Here is a 23,197-nt window from a genome sequence, read left to right on the forward strand (position 1 = left end):
TATTAAGTCTATGTTCTTCACTTAGTGTCCGGGAGTCGAGAGTAACAGGATCGGCTGCCAAAATCTTTCCAGAAAGTAATCATCCAATAAGGATTCCCAAGTAACATAAAAAAGTTACTCTTTTTTTAAATATTTATACCCATTGCATATAAAAAAGGTTTGCTGGTTGATAATTTTTATAAGCAAATTTAATACTTAAAGCTCCGGATAAACGCAGTTGCATAATTTCAGTAAACACGGCTGCTATTTTCAGCAGCAAAAAGGAAAACAGATTAAAAAAGGTGAATTAGGCTTAAATATGGTAAAAAGATAAAGATAAATAGTGAATGCTAACCATGGATGTTTCAATTTATCAGGAAGAGCTCCATTGACTACCTTTTTAAATGGACACGGACCATTATCATCGAAAATTTTCTCTTTCAGATCTTAACAAAAGTTTTATTTCTTCAGCCCCGCTGTAACCAGCTTTCCGGTTTTTTAAGTCTCTGTTCTTTTTTGCATTCACTCCTCTTATTATTTTTACCATTAATTTTTTCTGCGTTTGTGTCACGCCAATTGGGAACTTGATATTCCCAATTGTCTGGAAGATTTTTCAAACCAAATTATGACTGAAACCATACCACATACAGTTATTGTAGATGTTAGACAGGGCGACCTTGTCAAATGATGTGAATTTTGTAATTCTATGCAGAACGCTACGGAGAACGGTGGTTTTCTTGATGTGCTGTTTGGTGACGAGGTAACATTCTATTCGATTGGTAAGGTTAATCGCCATAATGTTCGTATCTGGGGTGCTGAACAGCGACACGCTACAATGCAACAAGAACGAGATTACCCAAAAGTGAATGAGCTTACTGCAGTGTCTAAATCAAAGACGTATGTTCCGTTTTTCTTCTCGGAGCACACTGTGAGAGATACGTCATTCCTCGATATGCTATAGTTGTGGTTCTTTCCACAAGTGAAAGAAGATTCCAGTAACTTCATTTTTCTTGGGGGCATGTGAAAGACAGTTTATATGCCTCCACTACTAGCAAGTTTCTGACAGTTCCAGGATCACATTACAGCTGCATTTACGACCATTAAGTAGGAATATACATAGATGTGTCGTATGGCAAAAAGAAGTCACATCAAACATTCGTAACAGTATTTCTGAAACTTGTACAGTTTCTACATATTTTGATGTACCATTCGTTATTGCATATGTGTATTACTTATTGTATTTGTTAATACAACCCTTTTAAACCCGCTGAATCACTTATAATCATCCTCTATATCACAACTCGCGGCAACTACCAGGAAACTAATTATAACATTTTTATTAAATATTCGTATTTTTCAATACCTCACATGACCCCCAATTCATACGCTCTCTAACCTTATTTACGCAGGTAGAGTTAAATGTATTGTCACGTAATCCCTTTGAGACTGTGGGATTTTAATTTTTGTTTATCAGTTAACTATCCTTTCTAGTATTTCCAGGTAAGTAATGAAATATTGTAGAATCTTTACTGTCAATGGGATTTATGAACATCGTTAGTGGCTTAAAGAGAAAATCGCATCATGAATTCTCGTCCCCAGTAAACAACCCTTGAGGATTAAAATTAAAAAATTAGGGTTCCTTTTTCAGAGTTAAACCTGGACGGCTCGTCATTTAACACAACGCGAGAGAATTCTATAATTTGTTAAAATATGTTTGTCTTATAAGAATGATAATTTCAACGCCTTGGAACTTTGAACTGATGCAGTACTACAAGTGTGATTTCATGTAAAACTCATGAGATTTATGATTTTCGTAGAACATTTATTAGTACTTTGGTTTTGCAAAAACTGACTCCTGACCACACAGTAATTCAAGAAGTCGTCAGAATATAATTCTGAACTTGCCCCACTGATGGACAGCTGACATGCGTCTGAATATAAGAGAACTGTCTTAAAACCATTTGGTTTCGAGCCCTCTACGCAACTTAGATTTCAAACATTTTACTTTAACTAACATCTGGCCATAGAATTACTAATAAAACAAATTTAAACCCGAAATAATTATGCTAAATGAGGTTCGAGTATGTAACGAAATTTTCTGATTTTCCCAAAAATGAACTTCAGCTTAACCCCTGCCAATGACTAGGTAAAAATGTTTGTTTCGATTTATTCAACAATTGGTCAGCCTGCCTGTGCACATACAAACAGTTGGACAACGAAAACTAGATTGCGATGAAACTTGTACGCCCACCGAATCTCGAATTAGGTATTTATTTTCTCCACTATGCAATTTTCTTTAGTTCTAAGAATGCTAGGGCGGAGCTAGAAGTATAGAACAATAACAATGAACTGTACATTACAACTGTCACTAAATGTGTTGAAGGAACTTACCGTTTCAAGTCTTCTCCCTGAACTGCAAATTTAGGTTGTTCTTTCTCTGAGCCTGCTCCATCTTTAGAATAAGCACGGCATTGCCAATGCACTCCCACAGAGTCCACTTTAACCTCTTCCACAACCATTCGAATATTTTTATTTGGCTTCTGTTTTAGAGCTTTCATCTCCTTCGTACAATGAATCCATTCAGCATCATCCAAACAATGCATTGGTCCCCACAGAGTTTGGCCAGGATAGAAATCACTGTGCTGGAATTCAGAATCCTGGAAGTAAATCAATCGAAGGATTTTCTACTTGGGTTATTCAAATAAATAAACACTTAGAAACAGTATATAAACTTGGTGTTCAAAATAACTATTCAAAATACAGGGTATCTAGAAAGTTTTTATGCACCGACTGAAACACTATTTTGAAGTGCTTTGTACAAAAGATGTTAAAAAGGACGTACAAACATGTCTGCATACACTTCTGCACGTTAATGTGTGAAGATCTTTCTTACATGAAATGAAATGAAATCTTTCAGCTGAATGTCCCACGATTATGCCCTTTAGGCTAAGGGAGACGGATGATTGAGAAAAGTGAATGATGATGGAACAATCGGCGGAATAAGAATGTGACAGGAAACAGGAGCACACCGAGAAAACCCATGGAAAGATCTTGAGAAAATTGGTTTATCTACATGCAAGCATACTGTAATTTCATGAACTCACTGTACACGAAATGTGTTAAAAGAAAAAAGACAGAATCTTTGCTGTTCTTGCTTTCTTGCTCATTCTACAAACTTTCAACCACTATCTCCTTCAAAGCATTAATACACCATTGCCTCTGTTTCTTCCAATTCTGGAACGCCTGCTGGAAATCACATTTTTTGATATCGTTCAATACTGTCGTCCCATTTTCCTGAATTTTCTCTGTGGACTGAGTACGACTCCTTTCAAAGTGGTTTGAAGTTTGGGAAGTAGAAAAAGGCTTGCCGGAGCCAATTCCGGGGAACAGGTTATGTGGGGCACAACGGAAGTGCAATGTTTTGCCTGATAATTTGCAAGTTTTTCACTCAGGATTGACAGCAAGGTTCTACCACTTATACCAACGTCTTCAGCAACCTCAAAAACAGTTAAATGACAATTTTCACTAATTATAGTGAGCACTGTCTCAGCAAATTGGTCATTTGTGAAGTGCAGGTCGTTTCCTCCGTAAAACGCTTAATCAATCAATCATAATACTGCGTTCGGTTTATGCAGTAATCCTTCTATGCTTGGTTAAGCATTTCAAATACTTCCGTGCGTGGGTTTTCTCGGGGTTCTCCCGTTTCCTCCCACTTTCTTCATTTCATCCATTACTCATCACCACCGTCTCCTTTAGCCTAACTGGCATAACCATGGGATGTAAAACTCAAAGATTTCATTTCATTTCATTTTTCAAATACTTCCGTGAAAGTTCTCTCTAGTCTTATGCAAAATTTCACACAGACGCGCTATTCCTTTAACTCCATTATTGTTGCTTTTTTTCATTAATCCAACAAGTAGCTTATGCACGACGTCAATCAATGGGTGATATCAATAAAAATAAGTAACTACTCCTGAGAAGTCCTGCTCGAGAATCGGAGTAACTACGCCTGGAGTAATCTCCTCCCTCAATTTCGTATCAATAAAACAAGCCACTACTCAGGTCTAGTCTGCTCCAGATTTATGAACGTTTACTCGCGCTTCCTCTGCACGTAGCACTGAGTCGTATCAATAAAAGGAGTGATTACTCATTTCTCCCATTCATCGCGCAGTCATTTCGTTGTTTTTAACCTATGGCGTAGTATCTTAAAAGCCATGAAACGGGCAAGTAGCACCGATAGCTTCAACCAAAGTGCATTTGTGGATATTTTAAAAGAGTTTCCAGTGGTACTTTCAAAGTCACAGCTACCAGAAAGTAAACGAAGGAAAGCCGAAACTTTGAAGGTAATTACAGTGAAATGCAACGAAATATCAAATACATCTACGACTGAGACACAGATTCAAAAGAGAATCTTTAATATTCGAGCGAGAATAAAACAAAAATAAAAAAGAAGAAAAAATAAAAAAAAGGAAAGAAGAAAGTAATACTGAAACCATGGGAATGAACCTATTTGAGCTGATGGATGTTGATTGGAATCCAGCAATATCAAGATTAACACGACAAGCACATGTCACGTGTTGTCCAAGGTCTTTGTAGATTGTTTGGCTTTAAGAACGAAATCAGACACTTGGCTCCTTTGTTTTCTTTTTTAAAAAAGTCCAGCCACCCACGTCATAAATCACGTCCATCTGATTGCATTTTCCACACCATACGTGTCCCCTTTCGCCTTGACATAAACAAAATACATTCTCATGTATACACCCTTTCTATCAACGTTGAGTTGAGTTGATTATTAGTTTAACGTCCTTTTCAGTAGCGTGCCTATATGAGACAGAACCCACTGATTAACGTGGAATCCAAACCACATGAGCTCCTGCCGGGAATCGAACGCGGGTCTTCTATGACAAAGGCATGTACGCTAACCGCTTAGCCACGAAATAGCTCTTCCTATTAACGTATTAGTCTCCAAAATACTAGGTTTCTTTAATGCCACTTGTATATAGTCAAGTGCTCCGATAGCACCCGGAAATGTATATTGTTCTTGCCACTCTGCCTTTGCTGTTTGTATATTACGCACACTTCCGGAAACAATCCATTTTCAGGTAGTCATAGACAGTACTTTGAGCCACACCAGAATCCCCTGACATTCCGACCTGGAATCCCGGATCACTCACGTAACGCAAGAAAACCAAGGGCACCGATTTCTCTGTAAATTTGGGGGGAGAGGGCATTCAGATGCAGAAGGTATATATATCGGGATTTTAAGACAAATTGCACTCTAATTATGCCAAATATTGTATATTCATAAATACAATAGGGGCCCATATGAGCTTTGGGGGGCCCGGGCCCCCCACAGGATCGGCGCCCTTGAAGAAAACCCGCATCTTTTCATCATTACGTAGTCCACCACCCCGAATTTCGGTTGATTCTCCTTAAAAAATGTTGTGCTAATCACTACATTTTCTTTCATAAACTTATAATGCTTTTTGTAATCTCCATTTCCAACATTTCTATGCAGTTTATAAATTTTTCTACGTAGTAAAACAATCATATACTCTGCCATATTTCGCACGGAGTCACCTATTTAGCTTGCTCCACAAATTTGGAGAAGTTACTAGCATCACAGAGGAGTCTTTGATTTTTATTGATATCAAACGCGTAGTAGTTACTCGGCTCGAGAATAGAGGTGTGGTTACTTCAAAAGGGCGGGGTTTCTCCGAGGTCAGCCGAGACGACTAGTGCTCAGTTCTCTTTTTATTGATACCAATGCGAGTAACTACTTCAAAATTGGGCGTAATGAGTAACTTCTCCGTTTTATTGATATCACCCAATGTGTTGTTACTCGAGAACTAACGCATAGATCGGAACCCAATAAAATACGATTTTTTAAAAACCAAATATGCCGCTATCTGCGCACGGTAACCGGAGCACACCACTTGCAACCGTTGGTCCGCTATTCAGGATTTATTTTTTAACATACTTCAACATGTTACGTAAATGGAATTATCTGATTTTGAGTATAATGTCCCTTTCAGCAGCGAGGTTATATGAAATATGGGTAAATAAAATGAGAAAGCACTTCAAACATACAAAAAAGCAAGACAAATTAATCAAACAATATAGTAAAACGTCTAACAATTGGGTCCCACTTTGTCTAGACTCTTTCTCACATATTCCAAAAAGAACAGCACAAATATGGCTCTCGAGTAGCCTTCCTGAAGTACACAAATTAGTGGTTCCTTTTTTCTGAAAAAATTTGAAAATTTCTCAAATGACAGTGATGTATGTACTATACTCGCCGCGACCTTATCCTGATAGCCGAGATACGCAACTTCAATTCGGGCGACTCCGCGCATGTTAACATAGTTCTTCACGTTACACACGTAAAACATTACTTAGGAGATCAATTCAAAGAGCTGATTGAGTTCAAGTATATAAAAATGGTAATACAGAAACAATATTTAAAATAAAAGGTACTAGATTTATTAGTAACGGGTTATGAAAATGACGTCACGACTCAGAATCGGAAAGAGAGAAGGAAAGAAAAGAGTGAAAAGCCGGTAGCTAAGATGCGAGTCTCTTGCAAGTGTTGCAAGATTATAAACTTGAAAAATCTTATATCAAAAACAGAAGACCAGTAAAATTAGTTAATTGATCAATGTTAGAAATCGTCCACAATGGAGTTGCTACCCCGTAAGAAACTTCTATGCCTTCTGATAAATGAAACAAAAGAAATAACGGGACTCACAGGTAACTTCTGTAATTTTTGTGCAGAGAGTAACACGCGTGTGTTAGTGTGGGTACGTGGGTGTAGTGAAACTGAAATCATGGAGAGTGTTAAGCGCGAAATTGAAATCATGAATGAATCCGAATTCTTCTCAGTATTATCGCAAACACGAGGAAGGGAAACCTCTTTAAAGTCAAGCAAAGTAAATTGTCAACAATGTGTACTCTCGACTAAGAGAAAAATATGCAGACAAAACTGTTGAAGAAATTGTTGATATGATTGTTGCCGGTTCGCAGCTGGTTTACTCATTGCTAACGTAGAGTTGCTGTGCTTTGAGAAAAAAAATCGTATTTTTAATTTATTATGTGGGAGGGTGGCTGCTTGTGTGTTTCTGTTTATGATTGACCTTTTCCAGGTAGATATATGAGAGTAACTTTTATTTCTTATCCTTTCTTACCTTAATCAATTGAAATGAGTAATCAAAATAGTTTTCATGCTCTCGAGTTTTAATTGTGAGGATTGCAAATACATCCCGTGCGAATTTCCAATACATTTATTACTATTGTCGTGTCTTCATGAATTATTAAAGAATAAACCAAGAAACATTTTTCGTAGCAGCAGGAAAAGAACGAAAAATCACCGCTCCGCGCATATCAGCTGAGACCCAGAGCAGCGCCAGTTGAAACCCTGGCGAATGAGAACCCAACCAAAACACACACACACACACATACAAAGGCTTCCCTGCGAAAAGATTCGCGCGCCAACATGTACTAATGCGCTTGTGATTCGGCTCTAGGGTTAACATTGCGTTTAGTATAGAGAATGCAACTGGCTAAGAGTTCTCAAAAAATAATCTTTTACATAGTGCAGGATCTACTTACACCCATCGTTTTGTCCTAACTTTTGGTCTAGTTTGAGAAGCGCTGAGATTAAAAATAAACGAATAAATAAATACTCCTGGCAATAGAAAGATAGCAGCGCTAGGATTTTTAGGGGACGTTTCCATAGAAGAAACGGTGCTTAGACATGGCGAAAAAAGGATAATAAAGGTGGATTTTCCCTAACTGTAATTGAAAACAACTTAATATAAACTATGTACCCCCCCCCCCTTCTCTGGGTCTACCTCTCTTTCTCTTTACATAGTAAGAATCTCTGAAGGTATCAAATATAAGAATGTTTATATTTGGATATGAAATGTCTTCGTAAAAGATAAATCTTTTTTTGTTCCTTCCAATTCACCTCGAACGACAATTCAACAACATGCAGATTCTTCTGAAGATTATCTCAAGCATTTCTTTGACAAAACTATTCAACTGTTGCCTCACGGAAGTTGACACCACATAGTTCTTTTCCTAAACGTTATTGTTCCAAGTTTTTAATAGCAGCCGTCACATATTTGTAACTATAGATACAAAATAGTTCTGTCTGCAACCACGAATCTTCTCTGGCTGAAAACGTCTAGTGAGCTCCAAAAATGGCACCCGAGACGTCTGGATTCAAAGAAAGCACACACTGCTTCGTCTTGTTAAAATTCTCGCACAGTCAATCCATGAGCATGGAATATGAAATAAAATTTTAAAAAGTAGCAGTAAAAGAAGACGAGAGGAAGAAAAAAAAAAAAAAAAGGAAATTGGGGACAGATTAAGGGAATATAAAGCATAAAAAGAGAGAGGAGCTGAAATGTGTTGGAAAATTATGTGTGTCCCTAACTGAAAGAAACATTTAACACGTCTGGTATTTTCGAAGAGCTATTTTTTGCTCTAAATGAAACAAGGTGCATTTAGAAATCCTAACACTAGTTAAAACCCATTTAGCAACTGGGGTTAAGATCAACTCTAGTATTTCAATAAAGATGCACCGTCAACTCCATTAAAATATTACTTGCATAAAAAGAAGAAAAAAATGGGATTTATTTTTGAAAGAATTACACTTCTGACTAACAAGCAGGAATAGTGTCACTATAGACTCTCTACAATTACATCACGAATATGTGTTAAAACACTTCTCACAATATTTTCATTATAAAAAGAATATATGCTTACACTCATTACATGTAAATCTAGCCGTTCTTTCCTTAAGGAAAAACACCTCTTACTAAATACTTACATAGGGTATACACTAACACTCGCACTAACTCCTCCACGTTTTGACTCATTACGCATTACCCCGTAACTAGATAAGCAAACGCCTCTCACAACATATAGAAGCTGCTACTGCATATTATCAACTCAATTTCTGCTCACCTATATTTGTAAACAGTGTAAAAATCCTACAGTTCTATCCGCTAATAATTTATGTGGTATTTTCTACAATGCAATTGCCATCTCTATTGTTTAGCATTGGTCGGGTATTTGTAACCAAAAATAAACACACTTCAAGCTATGTTCAAAATATCTATTCTGCTCCAATTTATTACAAAACTTCTCGACAATTGATTTGTATCATTTACAATTATATTCTAAATCCTGTGCATTTTAAACCGTTCAAGTAGAAACGAGATCAACAAACTAAACATTCATCTAACATCAACATCTTACTTGATCTGAAACTTCTTTTTCTTCATTATAGCATGTAACAACTATTTAATCATTTATCGTCTATCACGACTAACCACAAGAACACACTACTCCAATATTAAGCTCTAAATACCATTACATTTCTGACTCCCTACATCGAAGGTACTAATCAAAAGGCTTCTTAAAAGAATATTCATAATGCAACATGAATCTAAATTTAACTTTACTTTTTTTTAACGTTACGCCATGGCGTTTTTAACTTTACTTATTTTTAATTATAAATATTTCACGTATGATCTGATATATTTAACAAAATATTTCTTTTACCTTTTCCTTTTTGTCATCTGCATCTTCCAGAGCGCAGGCATCTAAGTCATTTAAAATACAACGAGATCCATCTGAGCATTGTAAATGAACTTTCGAATGAACAGATTTTATACCACCAACCCAGGAGTCAAGACACACAGCAATATCAGCCGAAAATTCCTGAAACGAAGAAACACATTGTTCATTAAAAGTTACTCAATCAATTACTAAAGTTTCTGTTCAAAATGACTCAATATTTCACAATCGAGCAAACATTCAAAGAAACCGCTACCAATGAAATTAAAATAAAACCCTATTTTGTCAAAACTAGCATCACATACACTACACAAAATTTGTATACAAGGCCTCACTGGGAATCGAACCTGAGAATGCGTAACTTAGCAATTTGGCTAAGAAATGACACCTGAAACATTTATCACAGCTAACATGGATCCATTAAAGCAGAGTTTCTCAAACTATGACCCGCGGTCCTCGAGGTTCTCTTAGATTGAACACTAGCCCAAGGAGACAGTAAATAAGCAGGCGTCTTTCGCTTTCTCACCCAGGACTGAAATTTTTTACCGTATCTACTCTATAAAATATTTCTGATAACCTTCATTTCTTAAAAGAAAGTAATATGTACTTTCTTCCATTAATGGCAACATAAAATTAAGAGGAGGGGGTAATTAATACTATTTTGAAAATGTAAGTATACTATATTAATGTATACTAAAAAAGAAGGGAGAGGAGTATTGTGATCCGCAGAACCTTCTAACTAACAAGTATGGTCCTTACTCGAAAACGCTGCATTAAAATAAAATAGTTTTCCAGTATACATTAACCCCACTAGATATTACATTAAAAAAAAAAAAAAATAATGGAAGAAACACTTCAAAATTCGAAGAATGAAAAAGTGAAAGTCTGATTCCTGGCGACTCGTACATTTTCACTCTTTGGCAGCTACGCATTTTTCTCAATAGCGTAAGCTAATACAGTTACATCCAACTTCTCATCACACTTTTAACATTCTGCTTTAATATTTTCGTGTTAGAAGAAAGAAAAAAAAACTGTTTTTACCTTGTACTTTAGACATAAAAAAGACAACAACGAGCGGTGTCAGGGGCTTCTGTGTATCCTTTTTCAAAATAGCTTATTCTACTATACTACCTACTGAAACATGATTTTATGTTCTGTCCACCCATACGAATTCGGACTTCAATAGTAAATCTCTGCAAAGAAAATAAGTTCAGTCCACACTTTTAAAGGTGCAAAACCTGCATCGCAGAGACAGATTATACGGCAGTGTTTCACACTTTGAAGTTAAGGAATTATTTTCTTCTGAAGTCATGTTAATGTTGAAATATCGAAAAAGTACAACGTACTGTCACAACCAATGTTCGATTTACAATTTCCAAGAAAAAAAAAACTTAGCCCTGATAATTACTTATTTACTTATTTTAGGTACAATTTTTAACAACAACAAATGAGCTATGACCAGCGCTCCAAATCAGGGAAACAGTTTTTATACTCATGTGATGAATGATACGATTGTGGTTGTTAAAAAATATACAAATCGATACTGTGAAACATTTATAACGGTTTTCCATGTGATGCAGATTTTGAGAATCTTCAACCAACGGATTAAGAAACTCTGGATTGCGCTTGGTTATTTTTCTCTTTACTCAGGTTTTCTTTTGATGCATGGAGTTTTACAAAACTTATAAGCATGTTTCAGTGGGTAGCGTAACAGGTGATATACTGAAGAAGGTCCCAAAGAAGCCCTGAAACCGATTGTTGTGATTTTCATGTCTAGGAAAGATGGAACATACATTTTTTTCTAATATTAAATATGCATCATATAGTTATATGATCATCAGTCATATAGTCATATGCATCATATAGTCATATAGATATCATATAAATATCCATGAGCGAATATTTTCGTCTTTAAGCAAATAGTTTTATTGTGATCTGTGTATTACCAACACGGCTTGTATCCCCTTTTTCCATTCTAAATAGTACACAACATAGTGACCTCTCTTCAAATAATAATTACACGTAATTTATCAAAGACGCCAATACCTGCGGTTTCCATAAGCTTGTCTGCACCTTACATACACGTCTTCAACTCGTTCTTATTAAAGACTTAAGCTTTATTACCCTTATATGTTATTCCAGCTTTCTGATGCCGTCAGAAAGATAGGCATATCAAGAATTAATTTGCATTGCTATCTTAGCTGCTTGTTGGAATGTTAAGCATTATGTAGCCAATATTTTTCGACAAGTAATATCGTCACTGAAAATGATGGCTAACTGGTCTTTTAAGGATACGTAAGTCCGAAGTTATTATAGGAAGCTTGAACTTTAAATGACATCTATATAGGACTCAAAACTCGTCAATATTGACTGTAGTTCATTTTTTGCACATGAAATCATGCTTAAACGAAGAGATTACAGACTGGAGCACATATAGTTATAGGAAAATAATTGTTTTAAAATCCTCATTTCGAGTACTGTTTGCAATAGGACAATATCATCAATTTTTTATTTTGCGAGAAATTGGATGAAGATTTGATTTGTTGAAAATCATTTGAAGGTTTTTTTTTTTTGTCCTAGTATTTCAGTGCCACTTTTACTAAAATAGAGATTCTTTGTAAAGTCCCTAAAGTACATAATTTTTTGCAAGCATTATGCACGATTTTTCAGTTCATGTTCTTTGGAGAACTAATTACTTGATAATAATAAACTTCATTGAACAGAAGAAAAGTGGCTTACAGGGACAATTATTAAAGGTAATGAAAATCCGAAATTAAGTCACGGAATACTCCGCACTAACTGTTCTTTAAAAGAAAACAAAACTTACAATAGGAGACATAAAAGTAAGGATTCGGATATAGTAATAAAAATGATGCTGACGACATTCTAGAGAGCAAAGAAATATTTAATTAAAGTAATAAATACAAAGGCACAAGACAGGGTTGGCAAAAACCATGGTTTTTATTGAAAAAACCAAAAAAACAGTTTTTTTTTGTTTAAACCCGTTTTTTTTTTTTTTTTTTTTTTTTTTTTTTTTAATAATTTTCTCTATGCATTTACATCACATATAGACAGAAATAAGTTTGTTTCGGTTGGTGTTATTATGCATCAACCAGGTTATGCGGATCACATAAGCTTAAAGCGGAATCCAAACTTATTTTCGGCTTAAATCCGAGAGAAATTGTCCTCCATTTGAACTCGAAACCGGGACTAATTGGGCATAAATGCGATACGCCTGTCGACTCACTCATGAAGGGCTCCTGATAAAAATACGGTGTACTGATATTTACATACTTGTTAATATGATTGTTAAGAGTCATAGAAGGACAAGAAGATAAACAGATGCAGAAGTGAAACCATTGTACAGAATTACATATGGACAATTTCAAAATAGTGCAGGGTACAGAAGAAATAATTTAGTCCAAGTTAGTTCACTCCGACTTTTATTAGTTCAAGTTAAAGAAATATAACGACTTAGTTAGGATATCAGTAAGAAAAGTGAATAAAGATACAAATACGAATTATTTGAGTCCATTTTGGCTCTGACTCATTTATACATAAATAGATACCAAAGATAGTTCTGATTTCAATAAATGCCTCTCGTGGGGTTTGTATGACCCTACTCCAAAAAGTACGGTATTTCGATGTATTTTATCAATAGTAAACATTATTAAACGAAACAATATTTAGAATTTTCTTCGATTGCAATTGCATAACACTAATAACAAACTATACAAAATCACAAAAGAAATTCATAAACTTGTTTTTTTTTTTTTTTAAAAAAAAAAAAGTTGCTTTTGTAGTATAATCTCTTGAATAATGAATGGCAAATTTAGGTCTAAATATAGTACGTATAAATACGGGAGTGAAACGTGATAACCCACAAATGTGTGTTCATCAAGATTTTACGAACACTTACCCTTTTACGAACATTTTTCGTTTTTTCGTTTAAACCATGGTTTAAACCAGCCAACCCTGGCACAAGATAAGTCACTTTTCTTATGAATGTGCCCTATAGCTTCTACAGGGTGTCTACTAAAATTCCAAAATGAAATTTCGTGTCTTTTTCGTGACCTTTTCTTTACCAAATCATAAGATTTCCTAACATTTTTAAGAGCGAATTTGGGTGCGAATTAGGCCGAATTTTCATCCATGCTACTTTTCTTGCGATTTGGTAGCGTCTAAAGCGGCCATAGAATTTTTTGGTGGTGAATTTTGACGTTTTATAGAACAAATTTTCCAATCTGTACTTACATTTGCACAGTTAAAAAAAAAAAAAAAAAAAATCGTGACCCAAAAGCTAAATTTCGTGACTTTCATGACCGTTTTCTAATTTCGTGACTTTTTCGTGACATTCGTGGCCGATAGACACCCTGTTCTATAAGTAGATACTAATTGAATACGTTCATTTATAGCTATCGGAAAGTTACATATTCGAACTTTTCGTGAGATCAACACGGTGACTACAATGGAATTCAGCGGTGATACTATCAGTAAAAACCACCTAGTTTCATGGTATAATATTTTATAATCATATACTTTGGTCAGAAAAGCAGGAAAAAATGACAATTGGAAAATTACATACGTGGTTATCTACGGAAAACTCAGAAAAGGGGCATGGCTACCAACGTGCTAATGAAGTATAGTCAATGCTGCAACATTGTTAGTAGCTATATGCTGAAGATCACTTTCACAACACACGTAGCAATCTGTTTCTATAGATGGAAAATTACTTTTTTTAAAAAAAGCGATATATATATATATATATATATATATATATATATATAGTCACAATAAAGGATTTTTACTTAATATAATGGATTATTAACAAAATACCTAATCAACGAGATTCTAACTTAAAATATATTGAAAAAGACTCCATGAAGAACAAATGGAAGACATTACTTACCTCTAGTGGTACCAGGTCACTACTATTTACAGTTGGAATCACTTGTTTGGAACCGACAACCTGTACACTGGCTTTTACATTGATGTTACGACAATAGCCACGTTGAGTATCCTTGCCTTTAATCATCCTTCGAACAACGTCTCCAGGCATTAACGACCTATCAGCTAATCCAACCTGTAAAAAGAAAGAGGAAAGAATAATACTTAAGATGTTACACTGAACAATATATGGTCGAGTACGCAATTTCAGTTATCACTTAGTAAACTTCGATACTAATAAATGCTACTGAAGTTGATGGAATAGTAATACCTAGGTGTAACATATCGTGGGGTCTATACACGATGTACACAACTTCCCCTCTCAGTATAATGAAAACTATATTACGTATTTCTTCTTTGTTGTAGAAGACATAACTATCAAAAAAGGTCAAAGTTTCGTTGGGATTTCTGCGAATAGTGGCACTAGTTGGTTAAACAGAAATGGTGTCTCTGCAAAAGAAAATTAAATACGTATCTTATGGCTTTGCGAATTAAAATCTGTAACATGCGTGCACCGAAATGCTTGCTTAGAGTTTAATTGGAATGGCAGTAGCTATTTGTTGACAAAACGCCAACATGCGTCGATCATAAAAGAACTCCCAACATCAAAATAAACAAAGGCGTGATTTCCAAAAATAAATATAAAATAAAATAAACTGAGAATGCTCGAAGAGCACTGCCAGAGCGAACTTAAAACGAATTAATTTTTTTGAAATTTATATGAAATTGTGTATTAAATTTATTTAAATTCAATAGATAATACACTTAAATATTTGGAACCTGCGTATTAGGGGATCGATCTGTTGAATTAATTATATTGAGCTGCCACCGTGTATATATACTGAAAATGCAGATATAACCAGTGGCCACCGGTTACTATTTAGTACCAAAGTGTTCACCATTCTCTTAGGTACTGATCAACATAAGTATCATCTCTCTATGACTTACGGTTCCCGAGATGTAATTCCTTAAATCTCCCGAAATCTGAACTTTTTTGGCCAATATCTCGAGAACGGTAAGACTGATGCGAAAAATTCCTCCACTTTTTTAAGATTTATGTTGGCTACATTGATACAAGTTATTTTCATTCCTTTGTTTCAGGATTGCTGTTACAGACATGTGGAAGTGCATAATTGAATCAGGAAAAATAATTTATTGACTAATTGTTTGTGCTAAAAGTATGTGAAGTGATTGTGAACAGTGTCACTGTGTTTCATAACACATTTTATACAAATATTGTGAAAGAGAGGTAAATATATTCCTCTCTTTCATAGTAAGTTCTGTAACAGCAATCCTTAAACAATGAAAATAACATATATCAAATAGCCAATATAAATTTAGAAACATCCATACTGACTAACAAGAATAATGGCCTGTATTGAGTACTGTTCGGAAACATAATACCTCTCTAAATAACTCGAAAGGTAGATAATTGTGTAAATTCAAATGAATACATCAAGAAACAAATGAAGTTGAATACAAATTCCTTTGATGCTGCAGATAAATAGCTACAAGCAAATGATTATCGATCTGAACCCGGATAGTCACATGGTCAATATCTTGCAATGTTTGGTTTATGTTGAATTTTAAATTGGATTTCACTGAGTGCCCAAAATGCAACTTTGTGGTGTTTTAGTACACATATGAGACTACAATCTAGAGAATTTTGAACAAATTTACAGGGACACTTCTGTGCGAAATTCAAAATTTAAATTTAAATTTTAATTTTTGAAGTTTTATTTTTATTGTACAGGTTTTCTAATATAGCACAACTTGTAGAGCAATCTTTAAGCTTTCCAATGATGTTTGTTCCATGTCTCTAGTGCACATATTAACCATTTTATAACAATTTTTAATAAACACTATAACTGAAAAAATGCTTTTTGAAATTTTTGAACACCCTGTATGGGGACACATTCAGGAGGAGAGAGGTAATATTTGGTATTTTTTCATCTCCCACTGTAATAAAGCTGTGCGCCAATTTTTACAAAAATCTAGGATCGTCAGGTCAGATTTTGTCATTTCATTGGTTGATTTCACATGGAATGTCCCCATTACATTTCTTCAATGTTTTCAGTAGTGTCAAACCATAAAAGCTAATATGGCAAGGACTATAAAACTGTATGTAACTCTGTTACTGACAAATACAATTAAAAACTTGAAATGTTAATTCTAATAAAGCCTTTTAAAATGGGGAATATTTCGATCTTTGTTTAAATTTCTTTTATTTCCATCAAGACCTAGAATTCTAATGCATACAAAAAACTATTCAATCTGTAACGATGATTTCTGTAGAACGTGTGTATCATTTACTTTGTATTCTTGCTAAAATAGATACTTCCATCAACCAAATGCCGCTGAATTTCCTTCCTTCATATTTTGATGTGGTCTTTAATCCTAACATTTACACTGTTGTGCTTTGACATACGTACAAAGGAACTGTTATATTCAAATCTAATTTTAGAAGATCTGAGTAGGATTCTTGTTAACAAAATACTGTTCCAACAATTCAGTGTTTACTCTGTAATAGTGGAAGGTTTTGAACATGGTTTGAACCTATGTCTTTCAACAATTTTCTTTAGTCTGTATGAAAGTTATAAAAACAGTGAGATCGCACTTCGTTTCTGATTTGTACGAGACTTCAATTTATTTGTTTCAGCATTTATAGACGACACAGTGTGCAGTTTTTCTATCCTCTTGGTAGCATATCCATTTTCTTTACTTAATTTCCGAATATGGTGATCTAAATTTTCAAATCATCATGTGAAACAATCGGTCACTATTGAAAAATCCATACGTTAAATTTTCTGAGAATACACAATGATATGAAATATGTCGTGTAGGATAAAGGAGATGACGATGATAAGAAATGGTGGAATGAATAAAGTGGGAGGGAACGGGAGAGCCCCGAGAAAACCCACGCACACGGTGTCTGTCCACTACAAAACCCACTTGGCGTGAGCCGGAATCTAACCAGAGACGTCACGTTCTACCATTTACAGATGTTTCCAAATTATTAGACTCACGCACGAAAATATGCAAAATTGATGTAGGAGTCCTAATTTCAGAGTTCTAGAACATTTAATTTAATGGTTAAACCGCCAATATAGGATCCTTCATTTGTTTACTGCACAGTTGAAGTGGTGATATCACCGTTGAACAGAAGACGGTATTAGTGAGGGGAAGGGGAGGGGGGAATTCTGAAAGTGGTGTTTCAATTGTAGATAGCTGTTGTGGTTCCTATCAACAAGTTACAGTCTGAAGTGTTGTGGCTGCTGTCGTAAGAAGTTAACGACATTCAAAGCGTTCAACAGTTCGAATGGGCCAGTTTAAAATGATCGTGATGTATTTCGTGTATCAATCTTATTCTGTGTAGTCCTGTAATTGCAGCATAATGGGAAAAGCAAAAGACCTTTCCCGCGTAAAATGAAAGTTAACAAAATACTTTTGGTGGAAATAAGATATACACAGCAATACATTGCTAGTAGAGTTGGGATAGAACAAAAATCTGTGAGTAGAATCTCTGTTGAAAAGAACAAGAGCCAAAATAGGGTTGGGAAGTATGGGCGAAAACCAAAGAAATCGCTAAGAGGTATCAGAAAACTAAAAAGAATCGCTCTGGGAAACAAGTGCAACTTCTAATAGACTTAAAATATAAATATGGCTGAGTATGACGCAGACATTTGGTCCGAAAGTGTTCGAAGGATTCTTTGTGCCGAGGGAATAAAAGCACACGGTCAAGAAAGAAAAAAAAAAAAAAAATTAGAGTCTACTCCAATCTTGGCAAAGAAGCGCTTCGAATGGGCACGAGGCCTAGAATATTGGAGAATAGTGTGTTTCAGTGATGAATCATGTATCTTTGTGTCTGGTGAATGTTCACAATATGTGCGACGTTGACCTGGAATTCAATTTGGAATGTCTTCAATAAACAGTGAAGCATCCTACTTCAGTCATGGTCTGGGATGTGATCTCTTGTCTTCGGACCTGGAAGACTGTATATTGCAGAGAGGACAATGAAGTACGACTAATACCTACAAGTTCTTCAAGAAGAACTGCTTTCCCAGACCGTACTCTGGTTTGATGACGTACAATTCATCTTTATGCATGATGGAGCTCCAAGCCACCGGGTCAAAGCTGTGACAAAATTCTTCGAGGACAACGAAATTAATGTTCTTCCGTGGTCAGGCACTAGTCCTGATATGAACCCAATTGAAAACTTTTGGAGCTTCATGAAAGAAAAGCTAGAGAAGAAGCACATTACAACCAAACTCCAATTGATCAAGGAGATCAACAATTTGTGGTATCACGATGCTGAATTGAAGGCAAAATGTGCTAAACTCGTACATAGGATGCCACAAAGGATAAAAGACTTAGACAATAAGGGATTTCATAAGAAATATTAAATTTGTGTGAGAGATACTTTTCTTGTAAGTATTTCACTTCATTTTTTGTTTGCAATTCGGATATACACACTTTATAGTAATTATATTTGAATGTTACGTACGCATTTGTTTTATTGATACTGAAAAGCATATGCCACACCCACTAGAAATTAGGACAGAGTTACAAAATAGTAATTTGGACTAAGTTCGAACGTATTCTCTCACATAATATTGTAAGAACAGTAAAATATTCAGAAACTGAATGTCGAGTGTAATAATTTGAACACGTCTGTACATTTGTCTATGACTAGTCTAAATAATAGAGTTCAAAATAATATTTCATGACAGTGAAATGGATTCTTTACAATGCATACTGTTGATGTTCGCCTTTCAGTTGTATCAGACACTCATTTCACACATTCCTGTTTAGTGCGTGGCACTATTGTAAAGATTGTCCGTATCCTAAAGACAGTATCGTCCCACTGAGTATTTGGTTCATTCTTATACGATGTTCTGAAAATTCAAATTCCAGAGAATGTTTAAATGAGAGCTTTCAGTTTAACGTCACACGATTCTGGTTTTTAGGCTAAAGGAGACTTCGATTAAGCCAAGTGAATGATGATGGAAGAATTGGTGGAATGAGAATTTGGGGAAAAAACGGGAATACCCCGAGAAAACCTACTGACACAATGTTGCCCACCAAAAACTTACTTAACTTGGAATCGAGCCAGAGACCTCACGCACCAGGGGTAAGCTACCTGCCCCCCAGAGAATGTTTAGACTGCTTAATAATCTTACTCAGGTTCTGGAAGATAATGCTGTCTTCAGTAACCGTTATTCTCACTTTTATTCGTGAGATTGAGATAGTTAATGTGTTTTGAAGTTAAGTTTCTTTTTTTATAAATATTTTTTCAAATGAGTTACTATTATTACTACTATCTAAGAGTATAGCAAAGAGTTACAGAATATTGTGTAAACATGTCCTAGTAAAGACGTAAAACAAATCACAATCACTATTCTTTCTAAGCTGAGATATGCAGCACTGTGATTATCAAGAACACGGCCTACTATTAATGAGAAGGGACTTGAATTCAGTGCAGACCACCATGGGACACTTATAGGCTATTCTCACCACCTCCAAAAGAACTGGAATACAAGACCATGGTACCAGATCCGACAACCGTTCTTATTAGTACGATGGTGTATGGAGTTAAACTTTTGTACATACAAACGTAAATAATTGTGTAACGATGCACTACCCTGGTTAAATGAAATCCCAGTTCCATGCAGAAATCAAATAATAAACTTACAATATACTTGCTTAACTCTCTACAAAAGACAATAAATTAACCAAGGTATTTTTTTTTTTTTCAAATAGTCTTCATTCTCGTCCAGTCCGTCCTCTAAGCCCTACATGTTATAATGGATTTGAAAACGTTTTCTCTGACAACGGAGAAGTACTGTCAGTAAAACTGTCTCAGTCATTATTATTTTTAACAAGCGGCAGTGTCACGTGTACATCACATGAAGGAGTTTGATTTACAAGCATTTTCTCAATTAATGCTGAAACCTGGAGGTGGCACAATAGATTTCTACCACTTCCGGTTTTAGTAGAGAGATCAGAGTAGTAAGGATAGAATATACTTTTGGGATACTTAGTGGAGAAAATCGCTTCACGCAATCTATTACTGTTTTTCCTCTACAGCGATCAACGTGAAACAGAAAATGGTTAATTTCTACAACTTTTGGTTTCAGTAAGAGGATTAAAAGAGAAAATGGTTAACTATTCTTAGAACACGAAATCTACTTAAAAAAAAAACTGTTCTCGCTATTCCTTATTATTTTTATAGACACTGGAAGTTGTAGTGGATTTCTACCACTTCTAAGTTTTAGTAGTGTGTTAAGGACGGAATTGAAATGTATTACTGGGCCCCTTAATTGATATCAAGAAACCGCTTCTCGCTATTATTACTGTTTATGCTCTCTATAGTGATGAACGCTAAAACCAGAAATTCTCCAGTTCCAATGGATGGATTTCTCCATTAACGTACTCGATTCCTAACTTTCATCTTGTATATCCTGATCAAAATTGACAGTGATCCATCAAGTACGTAGTTCTCAAGATTGTTTTGTCTTCCGAACGGATAGACACAGACAGACAGACAACGTAAGGAGTTTAAATGGTAAACTAAACTCGTTAAAAAAGTATTTAACTCATTAGTATTTTTTTTTTTTAAAAAAAACCTATTCCCCTAATTACAATTTTCTAAGTACAAGAATACATTGCATAACGCGGTTTCAAGCAATGAAAGTAAGTTTTACGTCCAACGGCTATGCCCGCTAGGTTGAAGGAGACGGTGATGACGAAAAATAAATGAAACGGTAGAATGATGAAGAAAGTGGGAGGAAAGGGGAGAACCCCGAAAAGACGTAGCACGCGGTGTTTGTCCACCAAAAAGCTCACTTGGCGCGAGATCGAACCAAGGACCCCATGCACCAGACGTGAACGCTCTATCACTGAGCCACCGCGGTCCAGCAATGAAAGTATTATTCTAACAATTTTATTATTATTATTATTATTATTTACATACTTACGAATTAATCAACTTTTTCAAAACCACATAAAAGCAGTACGTATATATAGATGAAATGGCTTCTGATATGAGGACAACAACGGCGATTAAAGAATAGAGCACGTGGCTCACTGGTTAGGGCGCCTGTCTCTGGTTAGAGTCCCTAGTTCAATCCCAAGTCACGCCACTTTTTGCTGAAAAACATCGTGTCCGTGTGTTTCTCAGGGTTCTCTCCTTTCATCTACTATGATAATGTATATTTTGTATGTTTTCCACAATATTATTTCTATTTAGGGATAAAAGTGCTATTTAAAAGGAACAAACTGTTAAGAAGAAGAAGAAAATATAAAAGGAAATAATTTAAAATATTTGTATTGTATCGATATATTTCTTGTTTTGGTTGCTATGACAACCTGCTTATCTCGTTGATATGGTAACTAAGAAATATATAGAACGAAGAACCATCTTGTAAGAATTGAATGTCCATCATTTTAGTGTCAAATTCGATATATATTACGAAATATACCTATCCTAAATTGCATTTGTGGTGTGATTTATCATAATCTTGGTAGTTAATAAATACTAAGAATATATTGGGAACTTGGCAGTGTACCGAAAAGAATCACGTTACATATCCAACATTCTCATTCCATTAATCCCTTTTATTGTAATTAATTCCATCGGCACTCTCCATTAGTCTATAGAAGGAATAATCTTGGAAATAAAACTGAAATGTTTCGTTTACATTGAAGAAACATTTCTCTAAACTTTTACGTGTTCGAAAGAATTTTCTTTATTATTTACTTCATAAAAATTATTTTGATCTTTTATTTTTAGAACCTTTTATTATTCTAATTTTTTTATGAGTAACAAATGCAACTGAAATCAACTATAAATATATTTGAACATTGCAGTTTTGAATATCGCGGGAATCATTTTGGAAACAATTAAATGTATTATGCAAGATACTCTTATCCTAACTAATTACTAAAAATCATTAGTCCCACAACCTGCCAAAAGACACAATAGTTAATAATAACTAATTACACAGAAAAAACTTATTATCATGCGAGGTGGGACTTATAAACAATTTGTAGAAAGCATAACTAAGTGTGCTATCATTATGGTAATCCTTTTTTAAAAAACAAACTATCGTGAAAAAAATCAAAACATCACGAAAACTTCAACCAATGAATGTTTAGAAGTTGAGAGAGTTTTGTGGGCCTATTTTCGTACCGTATTTTATACTCCCATATTTTTCTAATCTGATATTATATATAAAAAAAAGTAATCTCATAGTTACATCCTTTACTTAAAAAAAGATTGACAGATGGTGATTAACGAATCGGTAAAAGAAAAATGGAATCGAGAGAACTCTATAGGTATTACTGTGTTCACTACACGCTCATTTGACATGAAACAGAGTTATAGACTTTACGTACACTCTACACACACAATAAAACAGTAACAACGCACCCTTTTACTAGTTATGTCTTTTTTTTGGGGGGTGGATCAATAATTGTAATTATATAGCATCTAATGCATAAACACTTGAAATTGACGGCTCTTAACGTAAATTAGGATCTTTCTTCTGTTGTTACAGAATTAAGAAAAAAACCCTTAAAACATCCAAAAGACCGAAAATCTTTGTACAGTTGCAAGGAACTCTTTACCTTACCGTCGGCGTATCTGAAGAAAACTTCCTGCTTCATAAAAGATTTTAATTTGTTT

The 23,197-nt window shown here is 35.0% G+C and overlaps 1 protein-coding gene across 4 annotated transcripts in view; it reads right to left on the reverse strand.

Annotated features, from left to right (window-relative positions):
* LOC145664711 ((E3-independent) E2 ubiquitin-conjugating enzyme UBE2O) overlaps positions 1–23,197 on the reverse strand; it is a 105,117-nt gene that overhangs the window by 77,798 nt on the left and 4,122 nt on the right. For 2 of the 4 annotated variants that reach the window (XM_081731579.1, XM_081731581.1), the window contains exons 2-4: positions 14,474–14,647; positions 9,550–9,708; positions 2,371–2,663 (exon numbers count right to left, since the gene is read on the reverse strand). In XM_081731579.1, the coding sequence (XP_081587705.1) occupies positions 2,371–2,663; positions 9,550–9,708; positions 14,474–14,647 (626 nt within the window). The remainder of the gene's footprint in view (positions 1–2,370; positions 2,664–9,549; positions 9,709–14,473; positions 14,648–23,197) is intronic. The other 2 variants (XM_081731580.1, XM_081731582.1) reach the window with 1 other exon arrangement.

The sequence above is a fragment of the Thermobia domestica genome, chromosome 11, assembly GCF_964235325.1.
Source record: "Thermobia domestica chromosome 11, izTheDome1.hap1.1, whole genome shotgun sequence".
Taxonomy (NCBI): domain Eukaryota; kingdom Metazoa; phylum Arthropoda; class Insecta; order Zygentoma; family Lepismatidae; genus Thermobia; species Thermobia domestica.